General features: G+C 49.5%; 9 protein-coding genes across 9 annotated transcripts; 4 read left to right on the plus strand and 5 right to left on the minus strand.

Annotated features, from left to right (window-relative positions):
• Positions 1 to 2,037: 2,037 nt before the first annotated feature.
• Positions 2,038 to 3,258, plus strand: N7443_001572 (DNA repair and recombination protein; the record flags this gene model as incomplete). Its single annotated transcript, XM_056881628.1, has 3 exons — positions 2,038 to 2,329; positions 2,649 to 2,786; positions 2,837 to 3,258. The coding sequence occupies 3 exons, from the start codon at positions 2,038 to 2,040 to the stop codon at positions 3,256 to 3,258; spliced, it is 852 nt and encodes a 283-aa protein (XP_056746866.1).
• Positions 3,259 to 4,696: 1,438 nt separating this feature from the next.
• Positions 4,697 to 7,651, plus strand: N7443_001573 (Hsp70 family protein; the record flags this gene model as incomplete). The annotated part of the gene is made up of 1 exon (XM_056881629.1): positions 4,697 to 7,651. One exon carries the CDS (start codon positions 4,697 to 4,699, stop codon positions 7,649 to 7,651), a length of 2,955 nt encoding a protein of 984 aa, XP_056746867.1.
• Positions 7,652 to 7,894: 243 nt separating this feature from the next.
• On the minus strand, positions 7,895 to 9,495 carry N7443_001574 (NAD-dependent succinate-semialdehyde dehydrogenase; the record flags this gene model as incomplete). The annotated part of the gene is made up of 3 exons (XM_056881630.1): positions 7,895 to 9,273; positions 9,331 to 9,418; positions 9,472 to 9,495. 3 exons carry the CDS (start codon positions 9,493 to 9,495, stop codon positions 7,895 to 7,897), a joined length of 1,491 nt encoding a protein of 496 aa, XP_056746868.1.
• A 766-nt stretch (positions 9,496 to 10,261) lies between these two features.
• On the plus strand, positions 10,262 to 11,230 carry N7443_001575 (uncharacterized protein; the record flags this gene model as incomplete). The annotated part of the gene is made up of 1 exon (XM_056881631.1): positions 10,262 to 11,230. One exon carries the CDS (start codon positions 10,262 to 10,264, stop codon positions 11,228 to 11,230), a length of 969 nt encoding a protein of 322 aa, XP_056746869.1.
• A 108-nt stretch (positions 11,231 to 11,338) lies between these two features.
• Positions 11,339 to 12,058, minus strand: N7443_001576 (uncharacterized protein; the record flags this gene model as incomplete). The annotated part of the gene is made up of 1 exon (XM_056881632.1): positions 11,339 to 12,058. One exon carries the CDS (start codon positions 12,056 to 12,058, stop codon positions 11,339 to 11,341), a length of 720 nt encoding a protein of 239 aa, XP_056746870.1.
• A 2,218-nt stretch (positions 12,059 to 14,276) lies between these two features.
• On the minus strand, positions 14,277 to 14,553 carry N7443_001577 (uncharacterized protein; the record flags this gene model as incomplete). The annotated part of the gene is made up of 2 exons (XM_056881633.1): positions 14,277 to 14,365; positions 14,424 to 14,553. The coding sequence occupies 2 exons, from the start codon at positions 14,551 to 14,553 to the stop codon at positions 14,277 to 14,279; spliced, it is 219 nt and encodes a 72-aa protein (XP_056746871.1).
• Positions 14,554 to 15,386: 833 nt separating this feature from the next.
• Positions 15,387 to 17,190, plus strand: N7443_001578 (cytochrome P450; the record flags this gene model as incomplete). The annotated part of the gene is made up of 4 exons (XM_056881634.1): positions 15,387 to 15,698; positions 15,756 to 16,118; positions 16,176 to 17,006; positions 17,059 to 17,190. 4 exons carry the CDS (start codon positions 15,387 to 15,389, stop codon positions 17,188 to 17,190), a joined length of 1,638 nt encoding a protein of 545 aa, XP_056746872.1.
• A 106-nt stretch (positions 17,191 to 17,296) lies between these two features.
• On the minus strand, positions 17,297 to 17,983 carry N7443_001579 (uncharacterized protein; the record flags this gene model as incomplete). Its single annotated transcript, XM_056881635.1, has 1 exon — positions 17,297 to 17,983. One exon carries the CDS (start codon positions 17,981 to 17,983, stop codon positions 17,297 to 17,299), a length of 687 nt encoding a protein of 228 aa, XP_056746873.1.
• A 1,186-nt stretch (positions 17,984 to 19,169) lies between these two features.
• N7443_001580 (uncharacterized protein) lies at positions 19,170 to 19,910 on the minus strand (the record flags this gene model as incomplete). The annotated part of the gene is made up of 1 exon (XM_056881636.1): positions 19,170 to 19,910. The coding sequence occupies one exon, from the start codon at positions 19,908 to 19,910 to the stop codon at positions 19,170 to 19,172; it is 741 nt and encodes a 246-aa protein (XP_056746874.1).
• Positions 19,911 to 20,565: the final 655 nt, after the last annotated feature.

The raw sequence follows: 20,565 nt of genomic DNA on the forward strand, positions 1-20,565 counted from the left end.
GATTGACAATTCCCAATGGGCTGGAAGAGCATGAGGTGCTTCGGTGCACCAGGTCGGGAATGACACAATCCCAGGAACGCGGGGCAATTGCCATGGGAAGCTCCGAGGCATCGAGCCACGGCCAAGAAGCAGGGGAAAAGGAAAATATCAACCACAATAGTATAGCTTAAGCCATGTGACATCACGAGCTTTGAAATTGCTGAATTGGTATTGCACCAATCGCATAGGCTGTTCGGGAACTTCCCAGCAACGACGTGCTTTAGTGCCTCTTTACCACTCGTTCTGTATCACACCGCATCCAGGTCTCCTGGCGTTAGCTTCACATCACTTCTTTGTGAGCCCGGCACGCGTGTGGTCATGTAACGTTACCTGCAGGACCTCAGGGACCGACGCCCAACAGCATGGCTGGCAAGCCCACTTTGGCTTTGTTTTAACTAGCGGGTAGCCCTGCAGATTTGCCGGGCCCACGATTATGCACCGTTTACGTGCCCTGATTATTGCTCAGGGCAAAATGAGGGGAAAGTGGACTGCAGGAATTCGTGGCTTGCATTGGCCCACTCCTCGGACCCTAAGACCTGGAAAAGAAGGGAGAGAATAGAAAAATAATTAATTTAATGTCATCTAAGCCTAGTCTAATGCACGGATGCCATGATTCCCGGGTTATTTCCCGGATTGGCCGCCTTGAGGCTTCTGGTTCTTAGCCCTTTGACCTACGGAACTTGAAATAGAAGCGCTAGCTCGCTGTGGCGATTCTTATTCGCAAGGTTTCCCCACATAACATGACTGCCCCACTAACAACAAATGAAACCTATCTTATCTTCTCCCGTCTTCTCCAGATGTGGCGTCCATCTTTCTATGGTATGTGAAGTCTCATGACGTTCAGACATTTTCTAATTGAACGGGGATCCGACCACGATCTTACCATACCCCAGCTTCGGACTAAGAAAGAGACAGCCCAATTCTGCTGTATCGAAACATGGGGTCCCCCTGGTGTCTATAGACCCCGTCTCAAGATGAGCTATCTTTCGGGCCTGTTCCGTGTCGCATTATGCCAAGAACAGACATGCATCATCGGCTCTATTGCGCTTTCGCTTAAGCGTCGGTCTCTCAACGCTTTGAGTTTGACAGCCAGGGTACTTGCTGTCCCCATTAGGTGAACCAGAGGCCAAGTCTGAGACCAACACTTTCGCCATTGGATGGAATCCCCCAGAAACTGCCACTGAGCCAACCGGGTGGGTAGTTCTCGCTAGCGTCTGCCCTGTATTGAGACCCTGTTCGCTATGCATCATGGCCGTGGACGATGACGGAAAAAAACGCTGGTTGTTTTACCCGTATGCCAATTCTGGTTAAATTTCCAAGCTGCTTGCCACTCGTCGAGCCATGTTTTGGTTCCACAACGGCACGGTTCGACTCTTTTAGAAGGCTCTCTCATAGGGCAAAAAGAAGGTCTCTGATGTCAACGTCTGACCCCAGCCCCGCCCGGGCTGATACTGCAGTTGGGTTCGGTCTATAAATCTCCTCGTCTTCCTCTCTACTTTCTGGTTCGGAAAGTAATCCGTGTCAGGAACTCTTTCGCTACGGTTCCTACCTAGTTCTATCTAGGTGCTGTCAGTCGTTTCAAAGATATATTGATACGCATTCCTCTCGTTACTTATACAAGATGCGTGCTGTGCCTATTCTTCTCTTGGCTGTCGCCAGCTTGACCTCGGCTGGTGTCCTGCCGAGAGAGCCTGCTGCCGACTTCAATGTTATTGCCCGAGGTAATGGTGATGGTGGTAATGACGGCGGCGAAGGCCCTCACCATCATGGAGGAGGAGGAGAAGGTGGAGGTGGTGGTGGTCAACCTACTACACCTTGTGACACTGAGACTACTACTCCAGTCATGACTCCCACGACTACTCCATGCGAGACCACCACTACTCCCGTGGTAACTCCCACTACTACTCCATGCGAGACTACAACTACCCCGGTAGTTTCCCCCACAACTACTCCATGTGAAACAACTACTACTCCAGTGGTTTCCCCCACGACTACTCCATGCGAGACCACCACTACTCCTGTGGTGACTCCCACTACTACTCCGTGCGAGACTACGACTACTCCCGTGGTGACTCCCACAACTACTCCATGCGAGACCACCACTACTCCTGTGGTGACTCCCACTACTACTCCGTGCGAGACTACGACTACTCCCGTGGTGACTCCCACTACTACTCCATGCGAGACCACCACCACTCCCGAGGTGACTCCCACGACTACTCCATGCGAGACCACCACTACTCCTGTGGTAACTCCCACTACTACTCCATGCGAGACTACAACTACCCCGGTAGTTTCCCCCACAACTACTCCATGTGAAACAACTACTACTCCAGTGGTTTCACCCACGACTACTCCGTGCGAGACTACAACTACCCCGGTAGTTTCCCCCACAACTACTCCATGTGAAACAACTACTACTCCAGTGGTTTCCCCCACGACTACTCCGTGTGAAACGACTACCACTCCAGTAGTTTCCCCCACGACTACTCCGTGCGAGACTACAACTACCCCGGTGGTTTCCCCCACGACTACTCCGTGTGAAACGACGACCACTCCAGTAGTCTCCCCCACCACTACTCCGTGCGAGACTACAACTACCCCGATAGTTTCCTTCACAACTACTCCGTGTGAAACAACTACAACCCCAGTTGTGACTCCTACTACCACGCCATTCGAGACCGAGACTGCTACCACCCCACCCCCCACTACTATCACAACTATTTTCACTACGACCACTTGCCCTGGTATGTACAGCCACTGAGCATGATATAATTACAGGTACTAATTTGAACAGTCACTTGGAGCACGATTACTAGTGGCTCAACTATCATCACCACTCCCGTGACCCAAACCAGCACTCTTACCGTTACCTCCGTGGTGACTTGCCACGAGTGTGCTCTGTCCACAACCGTGCCTTTGCAGCCTCCTCCTGGTACGACTGTCATTGTCAGCAGCACGAGCACTGTCGTTGCTGTTCCCAGTGGCTCTAGCCCGATCATCGTTCCTGGAACTACCACTGCGATTTCCCCCGAATCTAGCGCACCAGCGCCTGAAGGAACTTCGGCCGTCCCCGCACCGGCCTCATCTGGCGCCGCCTCTTCCAGCGTCCCGCCTGCTCCTTCTGAAAGTCCTCAATTCAATGCCGCCTCCTCTCAATACAAGACATCTCTGGCCGGTCTCGTCCCCGGTCTCGCCATTATCTTTGCTCTGTTTTAGTAACCCGGTGACATTGCAATAGAGTCCATGGCATGACTCGAGAGTATACGAAGAAAAATAAAAGACCAAAAAAATTGTATTCTTGGGACTGGGAGATATGTGAATGGCCCAGTGTTAATGCCCTAATATCCGCTCTCCGCGACGTGGAAGAGAGTGGTGGTTCTCTGATTTGGTTTGTGACTTCACGGACGCTCCTTATGATGAATGTAATACCTAGTTAGTGAATTAATAGGTGCGGTATCTGTCAATATTCCGATATTACTGCACTGGATACGGGAATTGAATACCTACTTTCATGTACTTAATCGCACATGGACACCTATAATTCCAGGCGGGTTACAATTAAATTAAACTCTCGATTCCCTCGCTTGGATGCACCCACATTGCCTATCCGGGTCCTATGAAGATATTTAAAGCCAATTATATCTATCACCTATGTCACTAACACTGACTCCCTTCGCGGCCACTCAAGAGGAATATGTTCGCCATGCAACGTGTCTCTTACTAATTTGATAGTGTTGGTGTTGACTACCTCACTTATTATCCCGCGTCGTATAATTTGTATGCAAAATAAGTCTCACAAAAGGCCTGGGATATTTGTGAGCGCGGTGGTCCGGGTCTTCTAGAAATTGAATGAAGAAAAAGACATCTGGTCCAGCTCATGCTTGGAAGATGAGGGAAGAATACGCGGTTTTCATAAATCAATACACCGACTGAGCACAGGTAGCTTAAGATTTTTACCGAATTTTATCATGAACTCCGAGCTGGTGAATTAGTGGCTTCTACATCTCTTCGCATAGCATTATGGACTGGAATTTGGAATACATTGTTTGGATTAAGACAAAGACTTCCTTTAGTCTTTGGTCTTGAATCACCTTTCAAATTCCCTTTGTTAAGCCATGGATAACTTCAAGCTTGAATCATCCATCTTGTGAAAGTAATCAACTACCTCCTAGCAGGGGCTGTATTTGTTTACTGGATGTATACCGGAGCCCCATTTGGATCCTTAATTAGGGCTCTTACGTCAGCACCACAGCATAGTGCAAACATGGCAAACAGCGGTGAGCCTGATCTGACCCGTGGCCTTAGATGCGCCTTCTGTTTCTCTTGACAGGTGGCCACTGCATCCCCTCGCGCCCGGATGGCTTGATTTATGCGAATTTACACCTTCATCTCATCAATTTTCATTCGATTCTTTACCCTGTCCTCCCCCGCCCCTTTCAAACCAATCCCATAGCTAAATACCGGCTCCTCGTCTGGCGCAAGGCCAGCGTTCCACCTACACACATCTTAGAGACCGGTGGAGCGGCGTGATTTCTGCTTGGATTTTATGCTTATTAACAGCTGACTTAATGTACGCCGATCGTGTTTCTCGAAAACTCACCCTTTGAATGAATAATTGGCTTATTTTGTCCAGTGCGCAGCTTAAACATAGACCATGGCTCTCCCGGGCCGCGGACGGTTACCGACCTCTCCATTCCTCTCCCTCGTGATCCTCCCCTTCTTGATCTTCCTGATCAGCTTTGCTGGACAAGCTTCAGCTGCCGGATCTGCGGTCATTGGCCTCGATGTCGGCACCGAATACTTGAAAGCCGCCCTCGTGAAACCCGGCATTCCCCTCGAGATCGTCTTGTCCAAGGATTCAAAGCGCAAGGAGTCCGCTGCCATCGCCTTTAAGCCAACACGAGACACCAGCGCGCCCTTCCCTGAGCGGTTCTACGGTGGTAACGCTCTCGCCCTGGCAGCTCGGTACCCGGACGATGTCTACAGCAATCTGAAGACCCTTCTGGGTGTCCCTTTCAACGACGCAAATGATGAGACGATCAAGGGCTACTGGAGCAGGTATCCAGCCCTGAAGCTCGAGAGTGCCCCCGATGGCCGCGGCTCTGTCGTCATGCGCAGCAACCGACTCGGAGAGGCAGAGAAGAAGGACGCGTTCTTGGTCGAGGAAATCCTGGCCATGCAATTGCAGGAGGTCAAGTCCAACGCCGACGAACTCGCTGGCAAGGGATCGGATATCCGTGATGTCGTCATCACCTATCCTGCTTTCTACACCGCGGACGAGAAGAGGAGTCTCGCACTGGCAGCCGAACTGGCCGGTCTGAACATCGAGGCCTTTGTCAGCGATGGGTTGGCTGTTGGATTGAACTACGCCACCACCCGGAAGTTCCCTAGTGTTTCGGATGGAGAGAAGCCCGAGTACCATGTTATCTTCGATATGGGTGCTGGATCTACTACTGCCAGCGTGTTGCGCTTCCAAAGTCGCCAAGTTAAGGACATCGGCAAGTTCAACAAGACTGTTCAGGAGATTCATGTTTTGGGAGCTGGCTGGGACAAGACCCTTGGAGGCGACTCTCTGAACGACCTTATTGTCAACGACATGGTGGAGAAGCTAGTCGACGACAAGAAGCTCAAGGGCAAGGTTACCGCCGGAGAAGTCAAAGCTCATGGTAAGACCATGGCCAGACTTTGGAAGGATGCCGAAAAGGTCCGACAGGTTCTGAGTGCCAACACCGAGACCTCCACCAGCTTCGAAGGCCTGTATGACGAGGAAATGAACTTCAAGTACAAGATTAGCCGCGCCACTTTTGAGAAGCTTGCTGCGCAGCACATTGCTCGCATCGATGCTCCTTTGGAGGAGTCTCTAGCGGCCGCCGGTCTCAAGATGGATGATATCGACTCTGTTGTTCTGCACGGAGGAGCTATTCGGACTCCTTTCGTTCAAAAAGAGCTTGAGAAGATCGTGGGCTCATCCAAGAAGCTCCGTACCAATGTCAACGCCGATGAGGCGGCTGTCTTTGGTGCTGCCTTCAAGGGCGCTGCCCTCAGCCCCAACTTCCGTGTCAAGGACATCCGCGCTCACGATGCGGCTTCGTACCCTGTCATGCTTAAGTGGAACTCGGATGGCAAGGAACGCAACCAGAAACTGTTCACTGCCACTTCTCAGGTTGGGCCCGAGAAGCAGGTGACCGTGAAGAACCTAGATGACTTCGAGTTCAGCTTCTACCAGCAGGTTGACCAGAGTGGAGACAACCGCCCGGTCCTTAGCGTCGAAACCCAGAACCTGACCGCATCTGTAAACAAGCTTAAGGAGTCATTCGGCTGCGCGGCTGCCAACATCACTACTAAGTTCGCTATTCGTCTCAGCCCTGTCAATGGCCTCCCCGAGGTCACCAGTGGCAACGTGAGCTGCGAAGTCGAGGCCGAGAAGAAGGGCATTGTCGATGATGTCAAGGGCTTCTTTGGTCTCGGTTCCAAGAAGGGAGACCAGCAGCCTCTTGGCGAGGACGGCGAGCCAAGCGAGTCGATCAACCTCGAGGCCGAGGCAGAGTCCTCGACTGCCTCTTCCGCCAGCGCTTCTACCACTGCTACCGCTAAGGATAGCGCGAAGACGTCCGGACAGACTAAACTTGAGATCATTCCCATCAGCTTGAAGTCGACACCACTTGGAACTAAGGCTCCGTCTGTACCCGAGCTGGGTCGCATCCGCAGTCGTCTGGCGGCTTTCGACGCCTCTGACCGCGATCGTATCCTCCGCGAGGAGGCTCTCAATGAGCTGGAGGCTTTTATCTATCGCAGTCGGGATCTCGCAGACAACGAAGAGTTTACCCAAGCTGTTAAGGGCGATGACCTGGCCATCCTTCAGGACAAGGTTGCTAAGGCTAGCGATTGGCTGTACGAGGACAGCGACAATGCTAAGACGGCAGAGTTCCAGTCCAAGCTGAAGGACCTAAAGGCCATCGTTAACCCTGCACTTAAACGCATGAAGGAATCTACCGATCGCCCGGCTCGTATTGGGCTTCTCCAGGACATGCTCAAGAACGCCGAGTCCATGAAGCAGCTGATCGAGGGTCAAATTGCCACTGACGAGAAGAGCTACTCATCCTCCCTCTCCGCGTCAAGCACCTCAAGCGCTGAGTCCGAGACCAGCTCTTCCACCACCGAAACCCCGGTCGCTTCTGATGACAATATGGATGATCTCGACGACGACTCTTACTCGTCCTCGTCTTCAAAGACTACCACCACCACCACCAAGCCGGTCGCTAGTGCCAAGCCCACTGGGCCTAAGTACACCCTCTTCACCCCCAGCGACCTTGCCTCCCTGACCCAGGCCTACGAGTCTACCAAGCCCTGGCTCGAGGCTCAGCTCGCCCTCCAAGAAAAGCTTACCGACTCGGATGACCCCGCTCTAACTGTCGTGGACATCGACTCTCGTCTGCGTGAGTTCGAGCGCATCCTCAACCGCATGTATGAGCGTATGACTGCCGCCGCTGGCAAGCAGGCCAAGAAAAACAGTAGTAAGAAGAGCAAGAAGGATAAGCCCGAGGCTGACAAGAGCAAGGGCAAGGAGGAGGAGAAAACCCAAGACGATACTCGCAAGGATGAGCTTTAAGTCTCCCGTTTCATGCATGAATGTTGTAAGCTGTTGGAAGTATAAAGCATGATTTTCATATACCGTATGCTATGCACTCACGTCTGTTTTAAATATTAGAGAAAGAATTGCAATGGAGTTCGGGACTGAGGTTTTTGGTCCTAGGGCTTTTTTTCTTCTTCATTTCTGGTTCGGTTGATTTTTGATAGGAACCGCTTGTCATTAAAAGCATACTGATTTCTAAGTATCATCACACATTGTCTTTTAAGCCCCAATAGTCAAAGTTCCGGTCTTGGAAATCAAGTACTCCTCGATCGCGACATCCTTGCCAGCTTCCTTGCCATAGCCAGACTCCTTAATACCACCGAACGGAGACTCGGCACAAGACGAGTTGCCAGTGTTCATGCCAATCATGCCAGCCTCGAGATCCTCGAGCAATCTCCAAGTTCGATCGACGTTCTTAGTGAAGAAGTAGGAGGCCAAGCCCATGGAAGTGTCATTGGCCATCTTAACAGCCTCTTCCTCGGTCTCAAACTTATAAAGTCCTAACAAGGGGCCGAAGATCTCCTCCCGAGTGGTCAACATCTCTGAGGTCATACCAGAGATAATAGTCGGCTCGAAGAAGTATCCCTTCAAACCCACAGGTTTCTTTCCTCCGCAGAGAACCTTGCCGCCATACGTCACGGCATCTTCCACGTGGCGCTCCAGCTTCTCAATACCACGGCTAGTCGTCAGAGGACCCATTGTGGTCGAGGGATCAGATCCGTGGCCGACACGGATCTTCTGAGTCGTAGCTTCGGTAATCATTCGTGTGAATTTGTCGTATACGCCACTTTGCACGTAAACGCGGTTGGCATGTGTGCACGCCTGGCCTGCAGTGCGCCATTTGAGAATCATCAATGCATTCACAGCCTGCTCGAGGTCTCCGTCATCGAAAACGATGAAAGGGCAGTTGCCGCCTAGTTCCATCGTGACTTTCTTCAGTCCTTCACTGCAGTGCTTCGCAACAATACTGCCCACCCTTGTACTTCCAGTGAAAGTCACCTTCCGGACCAAAGGGTGCTTGCAAAGCCTCTCACTGACAGCGGGTGTATTCTCATTATCGGTGGAAATAACATTTAAAACGCCAGCGGGGAGCCCAGCGCGCATAGCAAGATCCGCAAGGGCATTAACACTGAGTGGAGTCTCAGGCGAAGGCTTCACAATCATCGAGCACCCCGCAGCTAGAGCAGCAGCGACCTTCCGGATAATCATGGCCACTGGGAAATTCCACGGCACAAGAGCGACGCTCACTCCAATGGGCTGCTTAATGACGAATGTGCGCCGATCCGAGATCGAAGGCTGAGCAACTGAACCTCGAATGCGTTCGGCTTCGCCTGCGAACCACCATGCAAAACCCAGCGCGTAGTCCACTTCGCCGAGGGCTTCAGTCATGGGCTTGCCCGTCTCATAGACCATGATTTTGGCGATGTCTTCGCGTGCATTGGTGATGAGCTCGTGCCATTTGAGGAGGATCTTGGCTCGCGTGCGTGGGTTCTCCTTTCGGTAGGCTTCGAATGCTTTTTGAGAGGATGCGACGTATTGGTCTACGTCGGCAACTTCGTTCGTAGGGCAGGTTGCGAAGATCTGTCCTGAGCCGGGATCTAAGTTCATTGTTAGTATTAGATACTAGCCGACTTTTGTGGTTTAATCGGGCTCACCTTCAACATCGAATGTCTTGCCTGACTGGGCTTGCACCCATTTCCCATTCAGCAATGAGGCCTCGTGGAGAATTGATTTATCGTTCAACTGTTAGATATTAGTACATGGTTTCATCAAGACAACCTTCCCTAGATACTTGCCTGCAACAAATCGCACTTGGTCATGGTGGCTGTCAAACCCATAATGGATGCTTTCTATGGTCACTCTGAGCCTTTGACTGATAAGTGAGCTAAGCTACACCCTCAGAGCTTTATACGATCACTCGTCTCCATTGACCCCATCTGATTAGCTTGGAGTCATTACTCGGTTGCCGTCGGCCACGGTCAGCCTCCGTCGGTCATCTTCCGATATGTGACTTGTAGGTGGGGCTTACATCATTTCTTTGCGCTTTAAGCATAACGATACGCTTGTTGATCTGCAATAGGGATCTTTCAGAGTTGCATGGCCGGGCATATTTTAGTACTTATGTCAGTGGTCGATTACAATAAACGGTACCTGAGAGGAAGTGGGTCAGGAAGTGGGTCAGGAAGTGGATAGGCGTAAGCGGTCGGTTACCTAACTATGAGGATCCATCGGAGTCATCAATACAACCTCATTATGTGCTTAGTATCTAAGAAGACCAATGTGAGGCTAGATTTTCGGGAAACACACCGGGTTACATGGTGTTGTTTGCATTCATTGATGTTTTAAAGACCTGAGTCCCTCGTTCGAAATCAGGCGAGCGTTATACATCTGATTAGTCTTTGAAATGGCACCCAAACAGGTCAATATTGCCATTATTGGTCAGTCTATCGTGTATAATCTCTTCATCGTGATCTGTTTACTGATTTGTTCACAGGCACCGGGGGTGTGGGATCGGTTTTCGTTTCCCAGCTGGCCTGGTTGTCCAAGAACTCGCCTTCAACCCGCTTAAGTCTGTGCTATATCGCTATGATTGATAAAGCCCTATATCATCAAGACTACTCTGAGATCAATATCGACACCGCCGTCTCTACACTGGAGTCGACTGGATCTCCGCCACCGAAATTGTCCGAAATTGTCGAATACTTGGCCTGTGCACCACACAAGGTGGTCCTTGTTGACAACACCAGTGCCAGCAGTCTGGCAGAGGCATACCCCGAGTTCTTGAAGAGGGGGATTAGTGTCATCACCCCGAACAAGAAAGCTTTCTCGGGAAGCTATGAGCTGTGGCAGGATATCTTCAGCTCGGCTAAGTCTGGTGGATCAATGGTATTCCACGAGTCGTCTGTCGGAGCGGGCATGCCCATCATCTCGACAATCAAGGAGCTCGTGCAAACTGGTGATGACGTTACACGCATCGAGGGCGTCTTCAGCGGAACCATGTCTTTTCTCTTCAACTCATTCGCTCCGACTTCCGGCTCTGGTGGGAAATGGTCGGACAATGTGAAGAAGGCGAAGGAATTGGGCTTCACTGAACCTGATCCCCGCGATGATCTGAATGGGCTCGACGTCGCGCGGAAGTTGACAATCCTTGGTCGACTGGCTGGTCTTCCCATTGAATCTCCATCTTCATTCCCAGTGCAGAGTTTGATTCCGGATGAGCTTAAGGATGTTGCCAACGGCGATGAATTCCTCAGCAAGCTTCATGACTATGACAATCAAATGGAGGCACAGAAAATCGCAGCGCAGAAGGAAGGAAAGGTTATCCGATTTGTCGGTAGCATTGAAATGGCTACAAAGGAGGTAAAGGTGGGACTTGAGCGGTTTGATCCGATGCATCCCATTGCCACGTTGAAGGGCAGTGACAACATAATCAGCTTCTACACCAAGAGGTACGGTGATATGCCGCTCACAATTCGTGGTGCTGGTGCTGGTGGCGATGTCACTGCAATGGGTGTGACGGGCGACCTGCTTAAGGTTCTCGCTCAGTTGAGGTAGTGGGAAGTCATTTTGATACCAATATCGAAAAGCGAGATTTCCGGACAGAGAAAGCTCAATGTCATTGTCATCATTAACTTACATGTTCAAACAAATGAATCGTCGAAATCAACAAACAAGCAATTCGGTACACATAGGTGCATCATAAGAGAAGTCAATGAAGTTGCGATAAGTATGGTACGTTGGAGTATCAAGAGGCTTTGGGTACGTCAATCGAAGCTGTACATCCGGTCGCAAAGGAATACCTTTCGCCGCGACCTCGGCATTATGATCATACAGTTCTGGGTAGCTGCCGAAGAAAGCTGGATCGATCTTGTAATTTGAGATTCCTTGATTCATACTAAGCCGGTTGAAAACGGCCCTAGAACAGATCGGCGAGGAGAAGAGAGTTGCGGCATCCCGTGCAGGAAGAGCAGCAGCCAAGTCATCTTCACTAACTGTATTCGTGAAATCGATATTTGGAACCAGATCGGTCACTCGGATGTAAGACTTGATTGCAGGAGCACCTTGGATCAAATCGGACATCCACGCCTCGACGACATAGCTGCTTACAGCGTCGCAGAAGATCTGGTCGATCCGGGGATTTGCCGAATGAAGCTGAATGAGACGGTCTCTTATACTGGGAAACGGTATCCAGTCGATGACTGTTGGATACTGGCACTGCAGTTGCAGAGTTGTTGGTCGATACTGTGGGTGGATCTCGTTGTAGGTTCGTGTACAGGGGTAGATTTGCCAGGCCGTCAAGTTGACGATGTGATAGAATCTTGTTTTCGCGTACCAGCGCATCACATCTGGTCGAGTCATGCTGTTGAACAAGGACAAGACCATAAGGACTTCGTGGTAGAAGCTATGGATCAATTAGCGATTTTGAAGATTTTTGTAGTGACCCACGCACAAAGTAATATTAATCCCAGTAGAAGGATTAATTTTCTGCACTTTTCCTTTCAGTAGTCGCTGAAGGGTTTCGATATGGTCTGAGAATGGCGAGTTTGTCTCGATCCAATTGCGACCGCGTGTACCGCAGGAATCTTCTGTCCCAACAAGGGCATTTGCGTATGGCTCGGTACCCATTTGGTATTCAAAGGACCAAATACTCGGTAGTTGCTGAGCGAGACTGTTGAAATTTGCAGCCAAGTTTATCTCTGGGGACTGAGTTGAAGGATAAATACTCTCAAAGACACTTTCAAAGCAGGGTTCAGCGCTAGTCAGAAGGTCATCAGATTGAGAATAGCCGCATGGCGACGCTTGTAAAGCTCTTGAACGCGAAACTTCCAAGATGGATGATTCTTTTTCTTCTCCTTTTGAACGAGATTCCTGGCGAATTTCACTTGTGCTAGTAGGTGGCTGCGATTGTTGCTCGTGGGCACTAGCATGTTCGTTTTGAGGAGATTCGCCGAGAGCTGTCGATAGGTTTCCAGACAACGATTGCATATTGGCAATCAACCTGGCTAGCTTGGATTGTACTTCAATGAGGTTCCTTCGAAGATTACTATTTTCTTCCTGCAGGACTTTGACTGTTTCGTCGTAAGGTCTGTCGCTTGCATCGGCATGATCTAATAGTTCTCTTAGACGGTCTGCTTGCCGGCGACGGAATGCACGTTGCGAAAGACGATTTCGCAGTCTCCTGAAATCGTGCTCATTAGATCGCATTCTTGATACTCGAGAAGTCAAACATACTTCTTGTCAAGATCTTCGTTTCCACGTTCATGCGTGGCTAGTGTACGGGATCGGCCTTTCGCAGTCATCGTTGGCTAGAAGTGACACGTGGTGATCACAACGGTTCTTTGAGGAGTAGACTTGAAGGTCACATCTCCAAATCGATCATAATATCTCCAAAAATGCCTATCTTGCCGGGAATAGCATGCGGGGTCATTCCCGAGATCCGTGTATTGCCGATCTCGGGAATGATAAGCCACGAGTGGATTTGTTTTCCTAGCTGGGATGACATGATAAGAGCGACCTTCCAAGAAGACTCTCTTCATTGATAAAGAAATGAGTTCTGACTTACAGGTTCCTCGAATAGTCACAAAAAAATACACACAGCGTATGGCTCCGCTGTTGTACTGCCTCGAAGCCAAGCTTTAGTAATAAGTCGTATAGCCTGTTCTTTTCATCTGTATTGTTAATGCACCTAACATTGCGATGCCGCATTCAATCATTGTGCCTTGGTACAAAAGTTTTTGAGAATAAATCTAGTTGGTCAACCTAGGGTAGCGCCACCGTTGCTCAAAGCGTGAGCTTGTTCATGACATGATCATTAGCCATGGAGATGTCCTCGTCGTGGGTGGTCGGCTGCGCTCAGCGTAGCATTGGGTTTCCCAGAACGAAGCAAACAGCAGGGATACACAATACCCCCTAATTCCTTCTTCGTCGAACCTCCTTGCCTTCCCGCTGAAGAGTCTCTCCTACAGGCTGTCTTCTTACCCTTATCTTCTCTTTCCTTTCTTTCTAACGGTTTTGCTATGTCTCCATCCTGGACAGGGTCTTATTTCCTCGCGCTTTTTGGCTCTGCGCGTTGTTGCATACACATGGACCCCTTGTTCTCTAGGCGCCTGGATTCTTATATTTCAAATTTGTTCGCAATCATGTTACGGATAGACATGTTACAGTACGATAATATCTTCAACAGCACTCTGTGTGGCGACTATGATGCCAATTCAAATGGCACGAAAGGGTCGGAATATCAAGTGCCTTTGCTAGAATCAAATCGCCGGAATATTGACTCAGACGAACACCGCGAACTGCTGGGTAGCTCTCTGCGAAGTCTCTTTCAATGAAACACGATATTTCCATGACCTGGAAGCTTGGACTAGACAGTATAATAAAGTCTAAGCTTTCTGATGTTCTTTAACAAATAGCAATATTCAATTCACTCTTATGTTGCCTTTGACTACAAGAAGGACATAGATAAGATCGACTGGTTGTCCACTATACCCCATATCTAGAAGCGGAGCTCGTTTCCCGAGACACACTATCAATGAAAGATTTAAAATAGCCATATATAATTGAATTTAGTATTCTATGAGCTCCAAGGAAGAAAGAAATCTTACCACCACCAGGTAGATCGAGTCTTGCTCCATATCCGCACAATCTCCTGCTTTGCCTTGACTTCAAGTCTCACAAGCTTGACGCGGCCTATGCGAGCCAGGGGGTCCCCCATGATCTAGCATGGCCTTATCCATCAATGCCTCACCGTCCGCAGACAACTCGTCTAAAGTATCGAGGTAGTTGGTGTAGTAGGTTGATTCGCGCGTCGAGCGCGCGGGCGGGGCATCTATTGTGTTTCGCGCGACGGTCACAGCCTTGGCGATGCGCACGCGCATGGAAAAGAGTTCTAGAGGGAATCTCGTGATTGGGAGAACATTACAAGCCGAAGCCCCTGAATTGAGATCACTAGGAGCGGAACTTGACGACAGCTTGAAAGAGTCGAGATGATAGAGATATCGGCAGTTGACTTGGTGACGAAATCCCGTCTGGCGCAAGTCTAGAGGTAGCGGAGGTACGGGTGACCCCCGGACTTCCATCATAGCCCCACGTCGCCCCACGTCTAATTGCATTTTCCCCCGCATAACAGGTCAAACGGTCTGGTACGCGACTAGCCTGAAATTGAGACTACTGAATATGCTCAACTGTCTTTCTGGTTTCGCTCGAGGTTTGCATTGAGGTTTCGTGATGCAGAAGGTAGAGCTAGGGCCCCTGTCCGAGGACCAAGGCTGCAACTCGTGTCGAGTGCATTATACTTCCCACATCCTGCAAATGCCGTGTACATTATTGGTCCTTTGTTGTTTCGGGGCTCGGGGCTCTGCGATGGGGGCTTTCCCCGGGATACTCGAGCCGTGTGGATATGAATGCGTTGTGGCGATGCCCGATTCGTCCTGGATTAGCGTGCCGTCCAGTGAAGACAAATGAACAATTTGGTCCTTCTTTCGCTTGATACCCCCATTCATTGGTCCTTCGGATAGCATCAACTGCCGTTATATGACTCTCGCCTTGCTCTCACCTTCTGTTGCTTGCTATAGCTTGGATATAAATTATGATTGTGCCCACCCACCTGTCACCTCTCCGTTCCTTCATTCCCTTCTCTCTTAATTCATATACACAAGCTTCTTATCCCTAGTTATTCCCAAGCGTTCCATCTTTCAATATTCTTTTCAAAATGCACGGAGTTACAGATCATATCCTAAGAATCCTGTCCCAGCATTGGCTGCTTGTATCAGGGGTCACTTTGCTCCTGTGGCTGGTCAAGAACAGATACCAAAATGGGCTGAACAAGTACTCAGGTCCATTTCTGGCATCCATCACAAATTGGTGGCGTTTCTTCGATGTCTATGGTCGCCGGCCTGAAGTCACTCACCGAGCACTGCACAAGAAGTACGGCGATGTCGTTCGGCTTGGGCCGAATACCCTCTCATTCTCCGATCCAAGTGCTTTGAAGTCCATCTACGGTTTGAACAAGGGGTTCGTCAAAGTAGGTCATTCCTCTGCATAAGCCATCTGTGGTCAAGCCTTGCTAAGTCACGATTAGTCGGACTTCTACATTGTTCAACAGTCCATTGCAAAGGGCCACCGTCTACAATCTCTCTTCAGCTCAACGGATAATGACTTCCACTCAAGATTCCGCAGATGTGTCAACTCGGCCTTTGCTATGTCGGCTTTGGTCCAGTATGAGCCTTTCGTCGATAACACCACCAAATTATTCTTGGAGCAGACGAAGAAGCTCTTCGTTGATAATCCTGAAGGATGTGATTTTACCCAGTGGTTACAATTCTATGCCTTTGATGTTATTGGGGAGATAACATATAGCAAGAGGCACGGCTTCATTGAGAAGAACGAGGATGTTGATGGTATCGTCGGGTACTTGACCTGGCTATTCCTCTATGTTGCACCCGTAGGTTTCCTCAGATCAATCCCCGTTCAGCATCTTATTAACACCTCAATCCTCTAGATTGGACAAATTCCTTTCTTGGACCTACTCTTTCTTAAGAACCCTATCTACCTCAAGCTTTCCCAATGGGGCTTCATCGACGCCACATTCCCCGTTGCACGCTTCGCAAACAATCGCATGGCCGAACGTGTGCCAAGCTTGACCAGCGAAAAGCCAGAATCTCAGGCAGTAAACGTGAAATCCCCGGACTTGCTCTCCAAATTCTTGGCAGCCCATGAATCCCATCCCGAATTTATGTCTCAAACTCTGGTACAGACGATGGCTGTCAGTATGGCATTTGCCGGTTCTGAAACAACTGCTATTAGTCTTTCTGCTGTGTTCTACTTCCTACTTAAGCACCCTCAAGCCCTCGCACGTCTCCGAACAGAGATCGATGATGCTGCACTTGCTGGAGCTTTTGGAGACTCCGAGTCTGGCCTTGTAACATGGCATGAGAGCCAGGGTCTTCCCTATCTCGACGCTTGCATCAAAGAGGCTTTTCGTCTACACCCAGCTGCCGGTCTTCCATTGGAAAGAATTGTGCCAGAAGCTGGTGCTGAAATTTCTGGACATTTCGTCCCTGGTGGTACTATCGTTGGCTGCTCGGCTTGGCTTATCCATATGAATAAGGGTGTCTTTGGTGAAGATGCGGAGTTTTATCGACCTGAGCGATGGCTGCCAAATGAGGAAGCTGTCAAGACAGAAATTGGAGAGGCTGCTGAAGATCGCCGTATCAAGGAAATGAATGGAACTATGTTCCACTTTGGTATGGGCTCAAGAACTTGTTTAGGGAAGAATATCAGTCTGCTAGAGATCTACAAGCTGGTTCCCAGCATGTTGCGGAGATTTGAGGTATGCTTTTTCGTCTCTTGTTGATGGTACCTCAGCTAATCGACTTGTCTAGATTCAATTTACCGACCCCAACCAAGAGTGGGAATTGGTTAATGCTTGGTTCGTGAAGCAGAAGAACTTTACTACGTCTTTCAAGGTTCGAGAAATTGTCAATGCAGAGGGTAACATCGCCGCATCTTCGTGATCCTTAGGGAATTTTACAACTATTCAATAGAAGCCATTTATTTCGACTTCCATTCCATTATGTAATAGCATCATCTCAATTTATAGACACGCCAGCCAAACTTCCCCTAGACAAGCTCGTAATCTTGTTCAAACGCCTCAAGGTTCATCTCATCCAGCAAACACATCCCATTCTGATAGGAAGTACAATCCTCACAAGCAACCTCCATCGGCACCCCCGTGTCATTCTTCGACCCAATAATCACATACTTGCACTTATCCTCGCTAATCTTCGGACCCCCAACATATTCGCAGTCGAAAAGAGCATCAATACAAGAGTCTTCATCGACACACTGTTCAGTCGACTTCTTGCACGCATCTCCTTCAGAGAATTGCTTATATGCCTCCGGATTGATATGGCACCGCCCATTAATACCCGACGTGCAATCCATACAGACACTACCGTCGTAGCCTGTGAAGAGCTTGGCACAATCTTTGTCAGAAATCGGGCGCCCTCCTACCGGTTCGCATTGGTTCAGGGCGTTGGAGCAGGATGCGAAGCTGTTATAATCTTGGCATTCGGACCAAGCGACGTTGCAGCTGTAGTATTGGCATGTCAATTTCTCGTCATCGGTGCACTGCGTTCGGCTGTTGGGGAGTCTTGTGGTGTTGCATATTCCGACTTTTTCACAGTATGACGGGTTGCCAATGTTTGTAGGGTAGTTGTCGCGGATTGCAAAGGAGGTGAGATGTGTAGGTGTAGCGTAGGTCACGGTGGACAGGGCTGAGAGGAGGATGGCCTGTTTGAAGAGCATTGTAGGTGATTTTTCTTCAAGATTCAAATGTTATAGAAGTGAAGGATTGATGAACAGAATCAGCACGAACTGAACATACGGGACTATTGACCAAGGCTTTATTATAGGACACATGAGAGAGACCGAATGTCCCGGCAACTAGGCCAAACACTCAAGTCTGCATAGATCTGAAGTAGTATTGATAGTTGTAAGACATTGATGGTAACCAATACCAATCCAGAAAGATAGTTTCCAAGACCCCTGTTGCTATGTCGTCCCCGAATTGGGCTAGATCGGCACTATAATCCTCACATGTAGGTGCCACGATGAACACCGCACACTGTGGATCTTCGGATCGCGTCGCATGTCTTTCCAAAAAAATTTCACCATCAGTTGACTATAATATAAGCCTTAACTCCACGTTACATGGCCGTTTCGGGTTTCGGGAACCGAGCGAGCTGAGCCTCTACCACATTTCGGCTCGGACAAGCTCGGTGCGGTTATCTTGTGACCATGAAAAACTGCGTGGTTGACTCATATACCTTATAAAACTGGGTGAGACTCGATGGTCGAGACCTCTATGCATGTAATGTCAGAATTGTATAGCTGGTGCAGATCCTTGCAGAGGTGACATTCCTGGGAGAAACTTTAATGCCTGGATCTTAGGATCCTTAGCGGATAATGGCCCTTGCGTTGTTGCTGTGGCTGCGAACCACCTCCTGATTTCTGACTGAGATCTGATTTTGATTTGTCTGGACAATCCGAAAGAGGGCATACGGACATCCTGCCGTTACACCATTTGCACGAGGAGCTTGGCGGTGGGTCCCGCACATCGGGATGTAACCGATCCACTCAGTGAGTGGCACTCTAGAGCTCCCAGAGTACACGGTTGAAAGGTTTTCACATTCGAGGATCCAATTATGAGTACATACATTTTCTATTGGAATACTCCGTGCTCTGCAGGAAATATGATGGGAATGATGGTACATGCAATATGTGTACAAGACAGAAGCAAAGATGGGTATAAGTACAGATCAGGTGGTCATACAAGGTCAAAGGGGAAAAGCGAGTACAGGGGAAAAGAAGCCAAGCATCCCCTGATTTGAGAGCTAGGTGTCGGGGCAATCGCAGGCCTTGGATCAACCAAGGGGCACGTGCCATTCAGTGGCAACAAATACAGCAAACAGGATCAAAGAGTTCAAGCCATTCAGGCACAGTCCATCCGACTGTAGTCGGCATCGACTTCCTCCCGGCGACGGAGGAAAGATGCTTCTTCGAAATCGTCAAGGTCCATTGTAGATTGCCTCATTGAGCCGCGCAGAGTAAGGATACGACGCCGCTGCCCCAGACTAGGAGAGAGAATGCGGCGCGCGACGGGGGCGTCCTGCGAGGGTCCGTTGGTATCGTTTTCAGAGGCGTCTTCGTCGACGAAGATATCACTTTCAAACGATCGCTTTTGGCCAAAAGACACAGAGGAGCCGACAGACTCTTGGCTGCTGGGCGGGAGAGAGAAGGCATCTCCGTCGTCGGTGATCACATGGTCGGCTGAGTATTCTTGAGAGGATTTGGCCAGGCCGGAAAAGGGCGCCAATTCAGCGTAAGAATTGTTGCCGAGATGAGGTTGAACGGAAGTGGGCTCAGTAGCGTTGGTGGGTGGCATCATCTTATCGGTCTTCAACGCCAACTGGGTTTTGTATCCATCCGCAACAGACTTGCGAACTCGCATGCCGACGGACATAAGGGACGATTGCACCTTGGCAGGCACCACGGGCGTCGGCGAGTAGGTTGCAGCCGCATAGTGGTTGTGTGATACAATGTTGCCATTTTGGGGATGAGGTTCACCGGGCACCGAGTTGAAGTAGCTGGTGATGGCAGGCTGGAAGCGTCGACGTTTGGACAAAGTACTGTTGGATATCGGCATCATTGAATGCGAAAGGGCTGCAGGCATGATGGAAGGGACGCAAGGAGAGTGGAGGTTTGGATAGGTTGGAGGCGTTAGAAGCGGGAGTGCGAGTGCGAGTGGGAGTGGGAGGATCGGTTGCTGGGGGGAAGAGAAGAGATAAGAATTGCAAAATGATGCGGCTGGGAAACGCGACGCGGTCATTGTACGCGGGGGAGACGCGACACGTTTTTCAATTAATCCTATTCTGGACAGGGCTTAGGGCTAATTTTGGTCACGTGTATATCATGTTCAATGGAAAGAGGGTGATTGGAAACCGTATGCAGCCATCCGACGAGCTGGATCAACATTCTACGCCAGGATATTGGTCAAATGGATCATAATGCATATTTGGAAATTCAATCTTTAAGCATTATCCAGGTCTATAAAAGTGTAACTAGATTATTCCTTCCTCTCGTTTCAAAGTTGATGTAATGAAGCCCCCGGGGGTCTTCTAGATCTAGAAGTATATATTGACAATGAAGGTCCACAAGCCTTGTGAATAGGACCCCCATCATATTAGAGGCTGCAAAATGTCTTCCGGCTTTTACATCCTATGCGTTCTCATTCAAATGGCTATAATGCGACTTTACTAAAAAGGTATCATCCTGCAAATTTAGACGGAAAAATGGTGCAGATCGAAATCGAAGTATATTGCATTCAA

The sequence above is a fragment of the Penicillium atrosanguineum genome (assembly GCF_028827265.1).
Source record: "Penicillium atrosanguineum strain IBT 20685 chromosome Unknown utg000001l_segment0_segment0, whole genome shotgun sequence".
Lineage (NCBI taxonomy): Eukaryota > Fungi > Ascomycota > Eurotiomycetes > Eurotiales > Aspergillaceae > Penicillium > Penicillium atrosanguineum.